Source organism: Aethalodelphis obliquidens, unplaced genomic scaffold (genome assembly GCF_003676395.1).
Source record: "Aethalodelphis obliquidens isolate GAN/ISIS:26980383/991018 unplaced genomic scaffold, ASM367639v1 scaffold24, whole genome shotgun sequence".
NCBI lineage: Eukaryota > Metazoa > Chordata > Mammalia > Artiodactyla > Delphinidae > Aethalodelphis > Aethalodelphis obliquidens.
Window position 1 is genome coordinate 22251080 of NW_020837968.1, and position 18478 is coordinate 22269557.

At 35.6% G+C, this 18478-nt stretch overlaps 1 protein-coding gene across 1 annotated transcript in view; it reads right to left on the bottom strand.

The window, feature by feature from the left end:
- CATSPERE (catsper channel auxiliary subunit epsilon) overlaps positions 1-18478 on the bottom strand; it is a 243606-nt gene that overhangs the window by 79707 nt on the left and 145421 nt on the right. The window contains exon 11 of the mRNA XM_027122413.1: positions 12956-13398. Within this exon, the coding sequence (XP_026978214.1) occupies positions 12956-13398 (443 nt within the window). The remainder of the gene's footprint in view (positions 1-12955; positions 13399-18478) is intronic.

The window sequence follows — 18478 nt, forward strand, 5'->3', positions numbered from 1 at the left end:
TTGGTTTGATTTCTGTTTTTCTGGCCAGTGGCTTACTGCTATGGTTCTTGATATGGAAGTAGTATCAAGAAACCAACCCACAAAGATGGAATCCTGGGATTGACTTCATTGTGTCCCTGGCCTTGAACACAGTATTAATCTCTTTGCCAATGGGAGAGGGATTCTATTATTTCACGGTATGAGAAACATTACAAATAATCAAATTATCACCTGTTATTGATTGTGATAAAGTATTTACTAAGGCAAATGCCTTAGGTGACAAAGTAGCCACTGAATTTAACCATTAATGACAGTGAAGATGGCTAAAATGATGACTACTTCTGAGTGTCCTAGATCATTTCCAGAAAGAAAGGTTAGATTCTTACACTACAAGCTCAATTTATTATTATAGAAACAAGGTTTTATGGTATTCCTAAAAGTATCTCTTACTTATTGTAACCACAGAGTTGACCTCACTGAAAATTAGATACAAAATTTAAGTTTGCCAGTAATTAAGGTAGTGTGGTACTACCATAGGATTGACAAATAGATCAATGGAACAGAATAGAGCACCCAGAAATAGGCCTACACTTGTATGAATATTTGATTTTAAATAAAGATGCTAAGTAATACAATAGGGGGAAAGAAAAGCCTTTCAAGAATACTGAAGTAACTAGATATTCAAATGGAAAATAACTTTGTTGTTTCCTTGATCAAAAGTCACCATACACAAAAATTAATTTGAGATCGATCATCAATATAAATGCTAAAACCATAAAGTTTTGAGAAGACATCATAGAAGAATATTTTTTGTGACTTAGGGATAAGCAAATGTATCTTAGAACACAAAAAACAATAACCATAAATGAAAAAACTTTGTTAAAATTTTCTACTCATTAACAGTCACCATTGAAAAAATGAATAGGCAAGTTCTGGTTCATGATGATAACACAGGAGGATCCTGAAATCACCTCCTCCCATGGACAACACTGAATTTACAGCTACGTACAAAATAATTTCCTCTGAAAGAAGCCCTAAAACTAGCTGAGCAACTCTTACACATCAGGTGAACAAGAGAAAAACCCACATTGAAACAGGTAGGAGAGACTGAGTCACAGTCTTGCCACAAACCCCAGGCCCAGGACAGTAACCCACAATCGGGAGGGAGAGAATTCAAAACCCCACACTTCTCCCTGAGGAGTAAACAGCTTGAACCCCACATCTGTCACCCCAACTTTTAAGACCTGCAATATAGAACTGAGCCACCAAAACATATGGCTTCAAAAGCCAGTGGGGCTTGTGTCCATTTGACCCACAAGGCTATAGCAAACTGAGAAACAGTTCTTAAAGGCTCTCATGTGAGGACTCATGGATCCCAAGGCCCAGTGTAAAGAAGCCAACTGAAAAGTGCCCAGACTTTCTGTGAGAGAGGTTTAATTGCTTATCTTAAAGCATCAGTCTGGGAGTTCCCTGGTGGTCTAGTGGTTAGCATTTGGTGCTTTCACTGCTGTGGCCTGGGCTGGGGAACTGATATACCAAAAGCCACGTGGCACAGCCAAAATAATATAAAGTAAACTTCGATTATTTAAAAATAAAATAAAATAAACATTGATTATTTAAAAAGAAAGAAAAACAAAGCATTGGCCTGAGGGGCAGGTATCTAATTTAACAGATATCTAGGGTATGGCCTACTGAAACACTCCAAAGACAGAGGCTGATGGGCTCCATGTTTGTGTTCTCCCTCTGCCTCACTCCAGTTGCTAGTATCTCCCAGAAAACACCTTCTACACTCATCTTGCACCCTGTTTTTTGTGGCTGCCATCCATGGGTTGCCTCTTGATTGACTGGCTCTGGTGGCCAGTGGGGCTTGCACTCACTGGACCTGTAGGACTGTAATAGATGAAAGAGGAGGTCTTAGCTGGCTGCACCTCCAGGGCATAGCAGGCACAGTCTTTCTGTAAAAGAGGACTATTAGCTTATCTTCATAGCTATGGCCTGAGAGGTAGGTTTCTAATTAAAACTATATCTAAGGGCTGACTATAATTCTCTTCGGAGACCTCATAGGGGCATAGGGGAAGTGTTATCTTTGTAGTCTCCCTCTGCCTTGCTCCAGGTTGCTGGTGTCTCCCAAAAAGCAGCTTGTACACACATCTGGTACTTTTCTGTGGTTGCTGACTGGGGAATGCCCCTGGATTACCTGGCTCTGGTGGCCAGCAGGGTTCATGTTTTCAGGTCTTATAGGATTGTTGAAAAGTGATAAATAGTTCTTAACTGGCAACTGCATCCAGAGAACAGCACAGAGATGGTAGACTGAAATGCACCCCAAGTCTTTCTGTGAAAGACACTTGTTAGCTTACTTTTATAGATGTGGCCTGGGGGGCAGGCTTCTAATTAAACACACATCTAGGTGCTGACTATAATTCTCTCCAGAGACTGGGGAGGCTGGCAGGTGCACCATCATTGCACTCTCCCTTTGCCCCACTCCAAGTTGTCAGTATCTCAGAGAAGGTAGCTGTTATACACATCTAGTGCCCCAGTTTTTGTGTTGGCCACCCAGAGAACACATCCCTCAATAATCTGCCTCTGGTGACCAATGGGGCTTGTTCTTACAGCTTCAAAGGGTCGGTAGCAAACAAAGAAACATTTCTCAAATGGCTATCAGCCTAAGGCTCAGCACTGAGGCAGCAGACAGAAATGCCAACTCACTGAAAGAGGTATGTTTGTATAGTTTAAAAGTTGTTCCCTTAGTGTCTGGCTTCCAATCAACTTGCATCTGCATGCTAAGATACTCTCCCCACTTTGAGAGACTGACAGGTCTTAGCACACCCTAAAATGCTGGGAGCCACTAAGAATAATGTAGGTGGCTTGGACAATCACAGAGTCTTGAGAGACAACCAAGAGCTCAGGCAGTGTTGAATGATAAGGTTCATCTCCTACACAAAATGACTCCTTCAAGACTAGAAGAAGTAGTTGTTTTATTTACTGCATAGAAACCAATGCAGAGAATCAAGGAAAATGAAGAAACAGAAATATATTCTAAATGAAAGAATGAAATAACATCAATAAAAAAGGTCTTAATAAAATAGTGATAAGTAATTTACCTGATAAAGAGTTCAAAATAACGGTTGCAGTGATGCTCACTGAACTCAGAAGACGAATGAATGAACAAAGTGAGAATTTCAACAAAGAGATAGAAAATATAAGAAAGTATTAAATAGAAGTCACAGAGCTGAAGAATACATTAACTGAACTGATACATACAATAGAGGAGTTCAACAGCAGAATAGATGAAGTGGAACAAAGAATGAGTGAACTCAAAGACAGGGCAGTGGAACTCACCAAAAACAGAGCAGGAAAAAGCAAAGTGAAGATAGCTTAAGGGACTTACAGAACATCTTGTGGACCAACATTTGCATTATAGGAGTCCCAGAATGAAAAGAGAGTGAGAAAGGGGCAGAAAAATTGTTTGAAGAAACAATGACTAAAAAAACTTTCTTGGGCTTCCCTGGTGGTGCAGTCGTTGAGAATCTGCCTGCTAATGCAGGGGACATGGGTTCGAGCCCTGGTCTGGGAGGATCCCACATGTCGCGGAGCAACTGGGCCCATGAGCCACAACTACTGAGCCTGCGTGTCTGGAGCCTGTGCTCCACAACAAGAGAGGCCGTGATAATGAGAGGCCCGTGCACTGCGATGAAGAGTGGTGCTGGCTCGCTACAACTAGAGAAAGCCCTCACAGAGAAACAAAGACCCAAAACAGCCAAAAATAAATAAATAAATAAATAAAATTAAAAAAAACAAAAACAAAAGACTTTCTTAACCTGGGGAAGGAAACAGACACCCAGATCCAGGAAGCTCAGAGAGTTCCAAATAAGATAAACTCCAAAAGACCTACACCAAGACACATTGTAATTAAATATCAAAAGTTAAAGACAATGAGAAAGTCTTAAAAGCATCTTGTTGTACAAAGGGAAACACATGAGACTATCAGCAGATTTTTCAGTAATAACTTTGTGGACAGAAGGAAGTGGTATGATATATTCAAAGTGCTCAAAGTAAAAAACTGTCCTTCAGAGTTGAAAGAGAGATAAAGTGTTTTCCAGACAAGCACAAGCTAAAGGAGTTCAACAACACTAAACCCACCTTACAAGAAATATTAAAGGCAATTCTTAAGTAGAAATGAAAGGGTGCTGTTAGTAGCAGGAAATATCAAAGTATAAACCCAAGTGGTAAAGGTAAATATATAGTAAAATTCAGAATAATCTAACATGTGGACATGGTGAGTTAATCACTTATAAAGCTAGTATGAAAGTTAAAGACAAAATAGTAAAAATACCTACAATAATTTGTTCATAGATACACAAGATAAAAGGATGTAAATTGTGACATCAAAATGTAAAACATGGGAGGGGGAATAAAAATGTAGAGCTTTAGACTATGATCAAATTTAAGTTGTTATCAACTTAAAATAGACTATTATAAATATAAGTAATATGTTTTATATGTAAGCCATATGGTAACCATAAAGGAAAAACTTATAGGAGATACAGATAAGATAAAAGAAATGAATCAAAGCAAACCACTAAAAAAGTCATTAAACCAGAAAGGAAGAGATCAGAGAAGAAAAAAGGAGCACAGAAGAACTACAAAACAGCCAGAAACAATTAACAAAATGGCAATAAGTACATACCTATCAATAACTAATTTAAATGTAAATGGATTAAATTCTCTAATTAAAAGACATAGAGTGGCTAAAAGAAAACAACCCTTCTGTATGCTGTCTACAAGAGATTCACTTCAGATGTAAAATTACAGACAGACTGAAATTGAAGGGATGGAAAAAATATTTTATGAAAATGGAAATCAAAAGAAAACTGGGGTAGCTATAGTTATCAGACAAAATAGACTTTAAAACAAAAACTATAATATAGACAAAGAAGGTCATTATATAATGATAAAGGGGTCAATCCAACATGATATAACACATATGCACCCAACATAGGAGCACCTGCATATATAAAGCAAATATTGATAGAGCTAAAATGAGAAATAGACAGCAATACAATAATAGTAGGGGACTTTAATTCCCTACTTTCATCAATAGATCAACCAGACAGAAAATCAATAAGGAAACATTGGCCTTAAACAACACATTATACTGAATGACTTAACAGATATATCCAGAACATTCCATCCAAAAGCAACAGAATATATATTCCTCTCAAGTGCACATGAAATATTCTCTAGGATAGATTATATGTTAGGCCACAAAACAAGTCCTAATAAATTTAAGAAGATTGAAATCATATTAAACATCTTTTCTGACCATGTGGTATGAAGCTAGAAAGCAATTATAAGAAGAAAACTGGAAAATTCACAAATATTTAGATATTAAACATTCTGCTGAACAATGGGCCAAAGAAGAAATCAAAAAATATTTTGAGACCAATGAAAATGGAAACCCAACACACCAAAATCTTTGGGATGCAGCAAAAGCAGTTCTAAGAGGGAAGCTCATAATGATAAATGGCCTACTTCAAGAAATAAGAAATATTAACAAAAAATCTAATTTTACACCTTGAAGAACTAGAAAAAGAAGAATAAACAAAGCCCAAAGTCAGTAGAAGGAAGGAAATACCAAAGATCAGAGCAGAAATAAATAATTAGAGACTGAAAAAACAATGGAAAAGATCAGTGAAACTAAGAGCTTTTTTTAAAATATAAATATTTACAAACCTTTAGCTAGACTCACTGACAAAAAAAAAAAGAGAGGACTCAAATAAATAAAAACAGACATGAAAGAGAAGACATTACAATTGATACTACAGACATAAAAATGATCATAAGAGACTACTATGAAAAATTATATGCCAACAAATTGGACAACTTAGAAGAAATGGATGAATTCCTAGAAACATGCAACCTACAAGGCTGAATCACTGAGAAGTAGAAAATCTGAACAGACAAATTACTAGTGAGGAGACTGAATCAGTAATCAAAAACCTCCAGAAAAACTTAAGTCCATGACCAGAATGGCTTCCCTAGTGAATTATACCAATATTTAAAGAAGAATTAATGTCAATACTTCTCAAATTCTTCTAAAAATATAGAAGAGGGAACATTTCCAAACTAATTTTACAATGCCAGCATTACCCTGATATCAAAGCCAGACAAAGATGCCACCAGAAAAGGATATTACAGGCCAATATTCCTGACGAATACAGATGCAAAAATTCTCAACAAAATTTGGGAAGATAAATTCAACAATACATTAAAAGGATTATACATCATGATCAAGTGGAATTTATTCCAGGGATGCACAGATAGTTCAACATGCACAAATCAATCAATGTGATATAGCACATTAACAAAATGAAGGATAAATATAATATGATCATCTCAATAGATGCAGAAAAGCACTTGACAAGATTCAACATCCATTTATGATAAAAACTCTCAACAAAGTGTGTAGAGAGGAAAATACCTCAACATAATAAAGGCCATATATGACAACCCTATACCTAACAACATACTCAATGGTGAAAAGCTGGAAGTTTTCCTCTAAGATAAGGACCAAGACGATAATGTCCACAGTCACCACTTTTATTCAAGTTCTAGACAGAACAATTAGGCAAGAAAAAGAAATAAAAGGCATCCAAATTAAAAAGGAAGAAGTAAAACTGTCACTACTTACAGATGACATGATATTATATGTAAAAAACCCTAAAGACTCCACCAAAAAACAAATCATTAAAGGTGCTGGATACAAGATCAATATATAAAAATCTGTTGCATTTCTATGCACTAATAAGGAACTGCCAGAAAGAGAAATTAAGAAAACAATTCCATTTACAGTTGTACCAAAAAGAATAAAATACATAGGAATAAATTTAACTCAGGAGGTGAAAGACCCATACAATTTAAACTATACAATATTGAAGAAAGAAATTGAAGACATAAATAAATGGAAAAATTCTACATGTTCATGGATTGGAGGAATTAATATTGTTAAAATGTCCATACTACCCAAGCTATATACAGATTTAATGCAATCTCTATCAAAATTCCAATGGCATTTTTCGTAGTAATAGAATAAACAATCCTAAAGTTTGTATGGAACCACAAAAGACCCTGAATAGTCAAAATGGTCTTGAGAAAGAGGAACAAAGCTGGAATCAAACTACATTACAAAGCTGTGGTAATCAAAACAGTATAGCACAGGCATTAAAAACAGACCAATTGATTAGTGGCACAGAATAGAAAATCCAGAAGTAAAACCCATGCATATGTAGTTGATGAATTTATTACAAAGAAGCCAAGAATATACAATGAGGAAAGGATAGTTTCTTCAGTAAATCGTGTTGGGAAAAATGAATAGCCACCTGAAAAAGAATGAAACTGAACCTCTATCTCACACCATATACAAAAATCAACTCAAAATGATATTATAGACTTGAATGTAAGATCTGATACCCTGAAACTCCTAGAAGAAAACATAGGTGGTAAGCTCCTTGGAATTGGTCTTGGCAAAAGTTTTTGGATTTGATACCAAAAGCAAAGGCAACAAAAGTAAAAATAAACAAGAGGAACTGCATCAAACTAAAAATCTTCTGCACAACAAAGAAAACTATCAACAAAATGAAAAGAAAACCTAGTGATTGGGAGAAAATAGTTACAAACCATACATCTAATAAGAGGTTAATATCCAAAATATATAAGGAACTCCAACAACTCAAGAGCAAGAAAACAAAAAATCTGATTTAAAAATGTGCAGAGGATCTGAATAAACATTCTTCCGAAGGAGACATACCTATGGCCAACAGACACATGAAAACAGGTACAACATCACAGGAATGCAAATCAAAACCACAATTAGATGTCACCTCACAGCTGTTAAATGACTATTATCAAAAGGACAAGAGATAAGAAGTGTTATCTTGTAATGAGGATTTGGAGAAAAGGGAACCATGAATTGTTGGTGGAAATGTAAACTGGGGCAGCTACTATGGAAAACAGTATGCAGGTTCCTCAAAACATTAAAAATAGAACTACCATATGATCCAGCAATTCCACTTCTGGGTATTTATCCAAAGGAAGCAAAAACACTAATTTGAAAACCTATATGCACCTCCATGTTCACGGCAGCATTGTTTATAATAGCAGAGACATGGAAGCAACCTAAGTATCCATCAATGGATAAATAGATAAAGAAGATGTGGTAAGTATATATACAATGGAATATTTTTCAGCTATAAAAGAGAAGGAAATCCTGCCATTTGTGACAACACTGATGGACCTAAAGGGCATTATGCTTAGTGAAGTAAGTCAGACAGTGAAAGACAAATATCATATGATCTCATTTATATGTGGAATCAAAACCAAAACCAGGGCTTCCCTGGTGGCACAGTGGTTGAGAGTCTGCCTGCCGATGCAGGGAACACGGGTTCATGCCCCGGTCCGGGAAGATCCCACATGCTGTGGAGTGGCTGGGCCGGAGCCATGGCTGCTGAGCCTGCACGTCCGGAGCCTGTGCTCCGCAACAGGAGAGGCCACAACATTGAGAGGCCCGCGTACTGCAACAAAACAAAACAAAACAAAACAAAAAACCCCCAAACCAATACCCCCATGACCTCATAGATACAGAGAACAGATTGATCATTGCCAGGAGTGGGGGATGGGTGAAATGGAAAAAGGTGGTTACAGGTACAAATTTGCAGTTAAAAAATAAATGTCATGAGAATATAGTGTACAACATGGTAACTATAGTGAATAATATTGCAATTTGAAAGTTGCTAAAGTAGTAGATCTTAAAATTCTCATCACACAAAAAAATTTGTAATTATGTGTGGTGATGGATCTTAACTAGACTTAATGTGGTGATCATTTTATAAAATATACAAATATTGAATCATTATCTTGTACAACTGAAACCAATAAAATGTTACATATCAATTATACCTCAATATTAAAAAAAGAATTTAGGTCAATTAAGATATTCAGAAAAAAAAAGATTCAGAAATAATTTTCAAAATTTCAAAACTAACTTTTGGTATAAATATCATTGTGAAACCAGCTAATAGCATTAAAAACTTTAAAAAATTAGTTATCTACTTTTGTGTATGGGTGTTATACTCAGTTTTTTCTTCAAAAATTAATGATTACTTATGAAGCTTAGCACCATAGTGGCCAAAAATTATAACATTCTAATACCACTATAGTTCATCAAATCTAAGATGCTATCATATGTAAGACTCATCCCAATTTCAAAGATGTTAAATGTTAAAAAAAACCTAGAAAACTGTGCCTTAGAATTGATGAAATATTGTGGTGGTGGTAGTAGTAGTAGAAACAGCACAAGTGGTGATAGTTGTAGTAGTAACACATATATATATAGTGCTTATTATGTGCCAGGTGCTCTTCTAAGCCCTTTACATATATTAACTCATTTAATCCTCATAAGTAAAGTAAATACTATCATCATCAGCAGCAGCAGCAGCAACAACATCAAAGACTCAAAAACTTGCTCATTGTCATCAGTTAGTAAATGATAGAGCCAATAGTTTATTTAAAAATGCAAATTTGGGAGAGTGCACAAGATGGTGGAGTAGAAAGACCCTAAGCTCACCTCCTTTCATAGGCACACAAAAATTACAACTATTTACAGTGCAACTATTGATGATAATGACCTGAAAACTGGCAGAAAAGATTTTCCACAACCAAAGAAGGAACCACAATGGGAGGGGTAAGAAGAATGGAGATTCAGTATAGTCAAGACCTACATCCCTGAATCAGCAACCAAAAAATGGAAGATAATCACTATTGCAGAGGTTCTCCCCAAGGAGGGGGTGTGTCCCTACATTGGGGTCCCCAGCTGAGTGTTCTGCACCAGGAAGAAGAGTTCCCAGAACGGCTGGCTTTGAAGGCCAGCAAAGATTGTGACTCTGCTCTTAAAGGGCATGCACAAAATCTCACACATTCCTAGTCCTAGCACAGAGGCAGTAATTTAAAAGGAACTAGGGTCAGACCCATTTGCTGAACTTGAAGAGACTCCTGGAGGGGCAGGAGGCAACTGGGACTCCCTCTGGGAACATAGACTCTGGTGGCAGCCATTTTGGGGAGCTGGTTCTACCACAAGGACATTGGTGCTGGCAAGCGCTCTTCTGGAATTCTCCCTCTAGCCTATTCTGGGGGCTTACCAGCCACCAGTGGATGGCACCATCCACAGCCACCCCCTCCCAGCCAGCCATCATGGGACCCAGCCCCACTACCAGCAGGATGGCATCAGCCTTGGGACTCCCTGGACAGTACAGCCAAATATGTCAGGACCTGGCCCTGTCCACAAGCAGCCTCAGTGAGAAGAAGGACCTGGCAGCCAACCAGGTGGGGGCCAGCCCCCACCTACCAGTATACTCACAGGCAGCCCCACCACAACAAAAGGGCCCACTCAGCCCACACAGTGGCAACCCTAGATCATACAGCTCGGGTGACCAGCGGGGAGTGTACTGCTGGTCCCCATAGGACATTTCCTACATAAGGCCACTTCTCCAAGATTGGGAAATGTAACAAATGTACTTAACACATACATATAAACACAGAGAATTAGGCAAAATGATGTGACTAAGGAATATGTTTCAAATGAAGGAACAGGCTAAAACCCAAGAAGAAAAACTAAGTGAAATGGAGGTAAGCAATCTACCCAATAAACATTCAAGGTAATGATCACAAAGATGCTCAGTGAACTCAGGAGAAGAATGGATGAACAAAGTGAGAAGTTTAATAAAGAGTTAGAAAATATAAACAAGAACCAAACAGAGCTGAAGAATATATTAACAGAAATAAAAAATATGCTAAAACATGAAAATTTTAATGTTTCATAGTCCTTTGTATATTTTGATTGGTAACTAGTATTGTGAAGGGTTGAATTGCAAGTGGACAAATATACATTATACATGCAATTCTTGGAAAGAAAACCTATGAGAGTGTATGCAGATATTGGAGCTAGATAATCAAAGAAAGTTGCGCTGTGCTGAAGAAAAGTGTAAATCTTTGTTTTTGTTCTGGAAGGAGGGAGTACCTCAGCTTCAGAAAAGTGAGTTAAATATACTCCTTGTTTCTTGAAACATGCTCAATCCAGTCTTGTTTATTGTATTTTACTTTTCCCCTGTATCTTCTCCCCCCATTCCCTTCCCTCATAATAGGCACCCAGAACATATATCAAGCAAGTATGATGCTTTACTTGTTTGATATATGTCCTTGGCTATCTTTGTATTCTTATAAAATGAACAATACTCTTTTTTGCTTGTGATTTGTGTGTAGTTGTTTGTAATTTTAATAAATGTTACGTAGTAACATTTGATAGGTCTCAGTTTCTTATTCAACACTATTTTTCATTCAAGACTATGTTTTAAGGTCTATCCATGTAATTGTATATAAATCTAAAGCAGCTTTATTTGTTTCAAAACCTGTTTATGCCAGATTGCATTATTATTGTAATTGTGGAATTAAACTAAATATTATGGACTGGTTAAATACCAGTGTAAAAATAGAGTCACTCTTTCCCTGAAAACTAAGTTTGGAACCGCTTTGGAAAGTTTTGATAAAGCAAGTCACAGAAGAAATTACTGAGCTAGGTATGAGCAAGATAACACTAAAAGGCTGGGGAAAAAATTATAAAAATCTAGAACTTTGGTTGTTTTGCCACTGTCTTTAAGTCCCCCCCCCCACCCCTGGCTATTTTAAAGAAACTGAAATGCGAACTAAGAGATGATGTCTTATGAATAAGACTATGCAAGAAAGGAGATGAGGAATTCCAATCAGTGGACTAATTTCAAAGCAAAGTCTGTGGTCCTATATTAAAAGATTGACTAATGAATGTACCTTCATCTATTTAAGTTAAAGTAGAATGTTTCACATATAGCACTTTCCTTTTTTAAATGACTCTTCACTTTAACTTATTTTGGAATTAAGTGAACACTTCCATTCCACTGTATCAATTAAGAGGCCCACTATTGTTTATGCTTAAGAAAGCTGAGCCTAGAAAAGGAGAGTGGGGAATAGAATATACAATATTTGGGAAGAAATTACAGCAACATGTAAAAATGCTTATGCTATAATATTACCTAGGAAGGTAGTATACAAAATAATATACACAGTATATTTATGTCTATTGTGGTAGATTGTTTACAAAGATGGCTGCAGTAATTCCTCCCATTCCTGTATGTAGGTCCCTTTACAGTGTAAGTTTGCTGTTCTCTTAAGAAGTGCAGTCTATTTCCCTATCATATTAATCTGGGCTGGCCTTGTGAATTGCTTTCACAAATAGAATGTAGCCAAACCTAGGCCTTGTGGCTTCTGCCTTCACCATCTTGGAATGCTTCCCTGAGATTGCCATGTGAAGAAGCCAGGTCTAGCCTGGAGGATATAGGACACATGGAGCAGAGACAAGTGCTCCAGCTGAGGCCCCTTATACTAACAAGCCAGTACTTGCACCAAACATTTGACATGTGAATGAAGCCATCTTACATTATCCTGTCCCAGGCAAGCCACCAGATGACAACAGCCTCATGAATAAACCCAGATGAAACCAGCAGAACAGCCCATCTACTCGTAACCCAAATTGTTGATCCACGGAACTTGTTGTTTGAAGGCATTAGGTTTAGGGATGGTGTTATAGTGCAATAGATAGCAGATAGAACTCTACAGAGCAGTCATGCACTATATAAAAAAAGGAAGTGAACAATACAATTGACAAAGAATTCTACAGGAATGTGTTTTTAAGTGGCAAAGAGGCCCTGGATATTGAAAGTAAAAATTGTTGCTCAGGAATTAATGACTTACCATATCATTATTCATTAAAAATTTACATATTTCTCAACATTTTCAAAGCTAAATTTGGAGGGAAATCCATTCTTTTAAATGTTAATATTATAATTTTACATTTATTAAAATCGAATGAAAGAATTTTAAAATATTAACTTACCATGGTTTTAGTGCAGTATCCTGAGGCAATTTCATAGTGAACCTGATTTTTCTCTTCCAATATTTTTGGGCCATATGATTCCACAATAATATACAGCCCAATATTTTCTGGATAGACTATTTGAGCCCAAAATGACAGGTTTTGTCCCTTGTCCAAAAGATAAGAAACACGAAAAATATCATTATGAAATGCCATGTAGGGGCATTTTTCTTTTGTTTTGAAAGCTATACTTTGTGCTTCCAGTTTTAAGGGATATTCCTGTGGATGTATTGTGCCATTTTCAAAAACATGTATGAGATACATTTTACCAGATGTATTCAAGGAAATTAATGATTTTATTGTGCTATTTGTCCATAAATGCAGCTTTACTGCATCTTTAACATTAATCTTGAAATAAAACATTACATTATTTTCCATTTTTACCACAATATTTCCATAATAATCTGGAAAAAAGAGAGAAAAGTTTGTGTTATTCTATGTTGACATAAATTCATGCTCTTTTATTTAAGTGCACTATTAACCAAAATAATTTCTTTCATAGTGATTATTTATATACTTTGAGAAAATTCAGGCACAAACCCATAACATTACAAGATGGTTGAGAGCTTCTCTCCCACTTCGTAGCAGAGTGGTTTTTTTTTGTTTTTGTTTTTCTGCATACCTTTTTCCTCACATTCACTCTATCACATTTTTTTTTTTTTTTTTTTTTTTTTTTTTTGCGGTACACAAGCCTCTCACTGTTGTGGCCTCTCCCGCTGCGGAGCACAGGCTCCGGACGCGCAGGCTCAGCGGCCATGGCTCATGAGCCCAGCCGCTCTGTGGCATGTGGGATCTTCCTGGACTGGGGCACGAACCCGTGTCCCCTGCATCAGCAGGCGGAATCTCAACCACTGCACCACCAGGGAAGCCCCACTCTATCACTTTTATAATCACATTATTAACATAGAAGAAAGAGCTGGAATTAGTGCATTAAATAATAATGAGGATGAGAATGACAGGAATGGTATTATTAGGAAGCATTGTATTATGGACTGAATTATGTTCCCTTAAAATGCATATGTTGAAGCCCTAACTCTCATTGTTACTGTATTTGAAGGTAGCGTCTTTAAGGAGGTAATTAAGGTTAAATGAGGTCAGAAGGATGGGGCCCTAATCCAATATGACAGATGTCTTTATCAGGGGAGGAAGATACACCAGAGAGCTCTTTCTCTCTCTGCATGTACAAAGAGGAAAGGCTATGTGAGGACAAAATGAGAAGGTGGCCACTGTATTCAAGCCAGCAAGAGAGTCTTCGTCAGAAACCAACCTTGATGACACCTTGATCTTGGACTTCTAGACTCCAGAATTGTGAGAAAATAAATTTCTATTGCTTAAGCCACTTAATCTGTGGTATTTTCCTATGGCAGCCATAGTAGGCTAATGCAATTGGGATGAAGAAATGGTGGTGGGAGGGAGACAGCACCTCTTCAGGTTCACTTTATACAAAATACCCCTTAATAGAGTATTATGCCTAAGTCGCAGAGGTTCATAGACAATAAGTCTCTTAACCTCTTTGGTTCTATAACCATATGTATAAAATGAACAGTTGGACCAGTTGGTTTCATAACTTCCTTTCCAGATACGACAGATACTTTGTGTACAGCCCCTAGGAGTATACTTTCTTTAATTTTCAAAAACAGCACTTAGAAAGGACTGGCTGAAAGGAGGAAGGTGAATTCAAAGAGTTAGGGAGGTTCAGAGCTCTTTGTGAGTTTGCATCTTACATTTGGAATATGAATAATTAAGTGACATTTTCACAACTTGCCATAAATTATATTCTAATCAAGCTCTTAAATCAGAAATACCATTTTTTTTTAGGATCAGAATACTTTAATAACAGTGTCAACATACTACCATTTTCTTATCACACTGCTCATTAAAAACATTATTAAATGAATTTTGGATTAAATACAAAGTTAAGACGAAAATTAGGAATTATTTTTTTAAATAATGAGAATAAGAACACTATATATAAAAGCCTGTGGGACGTAGCTAAAGCTATGCAGAGAAAAATTCATAGCATTATGTTTTTCATAGTTTTAAATGCTTAGAAAACAACAAAAACTGAAAATAAATGAACTAGTTGTTTAACTCAAGAAGCAGGCAACAGAATACCAACATTACAAACAAAAAGCAGAAGTGAGGAATCATTAATGACAAAAGCAGAAATTAAGGAATTAAATAAAAAAGAAAGTAGATTTGATAAAGAGTTTTTTTCAAAGGAAAGGAAAACAAAAAATTAAAAAAAAAATGATATCTTGCAAGCCAAACTAGCAAGGAGTGGGACGTAAACAATATTACAAATAAGCAAGAGAATATGATTACAGATACATAAGAAATTTAAACATTAAAATGGGAAGACTTTGCCAATAAATTAGAAAATCTAGAAAAAATGAATGCTTTCCTAGGAATAAACAAACTTCTAAAATTGACTGAAGAAGAGATGAAAGACTTTAGTAGACCAATTAGAGAAAATAAAATTAATGAATAGATATAACATTCCTGGTTGAGAAGACCTGATATTGCAAATATGCAAACATCTATTCAATAAATATCAATATTTATTGAATGCCCACTATAGCTACATACTGTTCTAAATACTTGGGAGGGACATATTAGTAGAAAAACTGAAAGATCATTTTCTTTTGTAGCTTCTATTCCTTTAGGGAAGACCGCCAATAAACATAAGATAAGTAAATTATATAGTGTGTTGGCGATTAAAGCTACAGTAACCAAAACAATATAGATCTTGTGGAGATAGATGAGGGAAGGGGATAGCCTAGAAACTGAACCCAGTTAACATGAGGCATAAATGCATAATAAAATTGGCATTTCAAATCTGTAGGGTAAGTGGTGTTTAACAGAAGACTGATTTGAAGGCAACACCAGGTTTCACAGGAAAAATAGAAATAAAAAATAAAATTAGATTCCTTATACCAAATATAATTCTAGATGAAATAAATATTTAAACATAAAAATTATAATGCTAAATTATAAAAAGAAAATATGTGATAATATCTTTATAATTGGAAAGACCTTTCATATTATGACATTACAGAAGAATTCACAAATAAAAATACTAACAAATTTGACTACTTAAAAACTGAAATTGTAAATGTCAAAGTGCCTGCAAAAAGACACTGAGAAATTACACACCACAGAAAATATTTGCAATATGCGTCAAAGACAAATGGATAATATACATTATAAGTAAAAAACATATCAATAAGAAAATAAGCAATCCAGTGCAAAATATCTAAACAGTATGAATTGACAATCCAGAGAAAATATGACCAATGAACATACAAAACTAGATAAAACATCTAATTATAAAATGTGCAATAAAATGAGAATTACACATTTTTCTTCCACACTATGGGTAAATAGTAAATAGATTTTATAAAAATATACATTTTTAAAATACGTTTGGGTGAGTTTAGACTGAAAATTTTAAGGATTTATCAACTTTTTAAATATTCAGAACTCTGATTCAAGAATTCTATATCTAATAATCTATGTTACAGGAATACTTGTACAAGCGTACAAGTACATATATACATATGTATATATATGCATATTCTCCACAGGGGTTTCTTTAATTTAATTTTTATTTTATATTGGAGTATAGTTGATATACAATATTGTGTTAGTTTCAGGTGTGCAGCAAAGTGATTTATTTATACATATACATACTTCCATTCTTTTTCAGATTCTTTTCCCATATAGGTTATTATAGAATATTGAGTAGAGTTCCATGTGCTATACAGAAGGTCCTTATTGACTATTTATTTTATATATAGTAGTGTGTATATGTTAATCCTAAACTCTTAATTTAATCCCTCCCATTACCTTTTCCCTTTTGTAACCATAAGTTTGTTTTCAAAGTCTGTGAGTCTGTTTCTGTTTTGTAAATAAGTTCATTTGTATCACTTTTTAAGATTCCATATAAAAGTGACATCATATGATATTTGTCTTTCCTCTGACTTACTTCACTTAGTATGATAATCTCTAGGTTCACACATGTTGCTGCAAATGGAATTATTTCATTTTTTATGGCTGAGTAATATTCCATTATATGTATGTACCACATCTTCTTTGTCCATTCCTCTGTCGATGGACACATATGTTGCTTTAATGACTTGGCTATTGTAAATAGTGCTGCAATGAATATTGGGGTGCATTTATCTTTCTCAAATTATGGTTTTTTCTGGATATATGCCCAAGAGTGGGATTGCTGGATCATATGATAATTCTATTTTTAGTTTTTTAAGGAACCTCCATACTGTTCTCCATAGTGGTTGTACCAATTTACATTCCCACAAGCAGTGTAGGAAGGTTCCCTGTTCTCCACACCCTCCCCAGATTTTATTGTTTGTAGACTTTTTGATGGTGGCCATTCTGACTGTGTGTGGTGATACCTCATTGTAGTTTTGATTTGCATTTCTCTAGTAATTAGCAATTTGAGCATTTTTCATGTGCTTTTTCACCATATATATGTCTTCTTTGGAGAAATGTCTATTTAGATCTTCTGCCCATTTTATGATGGTTTTTTTTTTAATATTTAGCTGCATGCACTCTTTGTATATTTTGGAGATTAATTCCTTGTCAGTCGCTTTGTCTTCAAATATTTTCTCCCATTCTGTGGGGTTGTCTTTTCATTTTGTTTATGGTTTCCTTTGCTGTGCAGAACCTTTTAAGTTTCATTAGGTCCCATTTGTTTATTTTTATTTCCATTATTCTAGGAGGTGGATCAAAAAAGATCTTGCTGTGATTTATGTCAAACAATGTTCTTCCTATGTTTTCCTCTAAGAATTTTATAGTGTCCGGTCTTACATTTAGGTCTCTAATCCATTTTGAGTTTATTTTTGTGTATGGTAAGGGAGTGTTCTAATTTCATTCTTTTACATGTAGCTGTCCAGTTTTCCCAGCACCACTTACTGAACAGACTGTCTTTTCTCCATTGTATATCCTTGCCTCCTTTGTCATAGATTAGTTGACCATAGGTGCATGGGTTTATCTCTGGGCTTTCTATCCTGTTCCATTGACCTATAGTTCTGTTTTTGTGCCAGTACCGTACTGTCTTTATTACTGTTGTTTTGTAATATAGTCTTAACTCAGAGAGTCTGATTCCTCCAGCTCCGTGTTTTTCCCTCAAGACCACTTTGGCTATTTGGGATCTTTCCTGTCTCCATACAAATTTTAATATTTTTGTTCTAGTTCTTTAAAAAATGCTATTGGTAATCTGATAGGGATTGCATTGAATCTGTAGATTGCTTTGGGTGTATACACATTCTCACAATATTGATTCTTCCAATCCAAGAACATGGTATATCTCTCCACCTTTTGGTATCATCTTTAATTTCTTTCATCAGTGTCTTATAGTTTTCTGCATACAGGTCTTTTGTCTCCCTAGGTTGGTTTATTCCTGGGTATTTTATTTTTTTGTTGCAATGGTAAATGGGAGTGTTTCCTTAATTTCTCTTT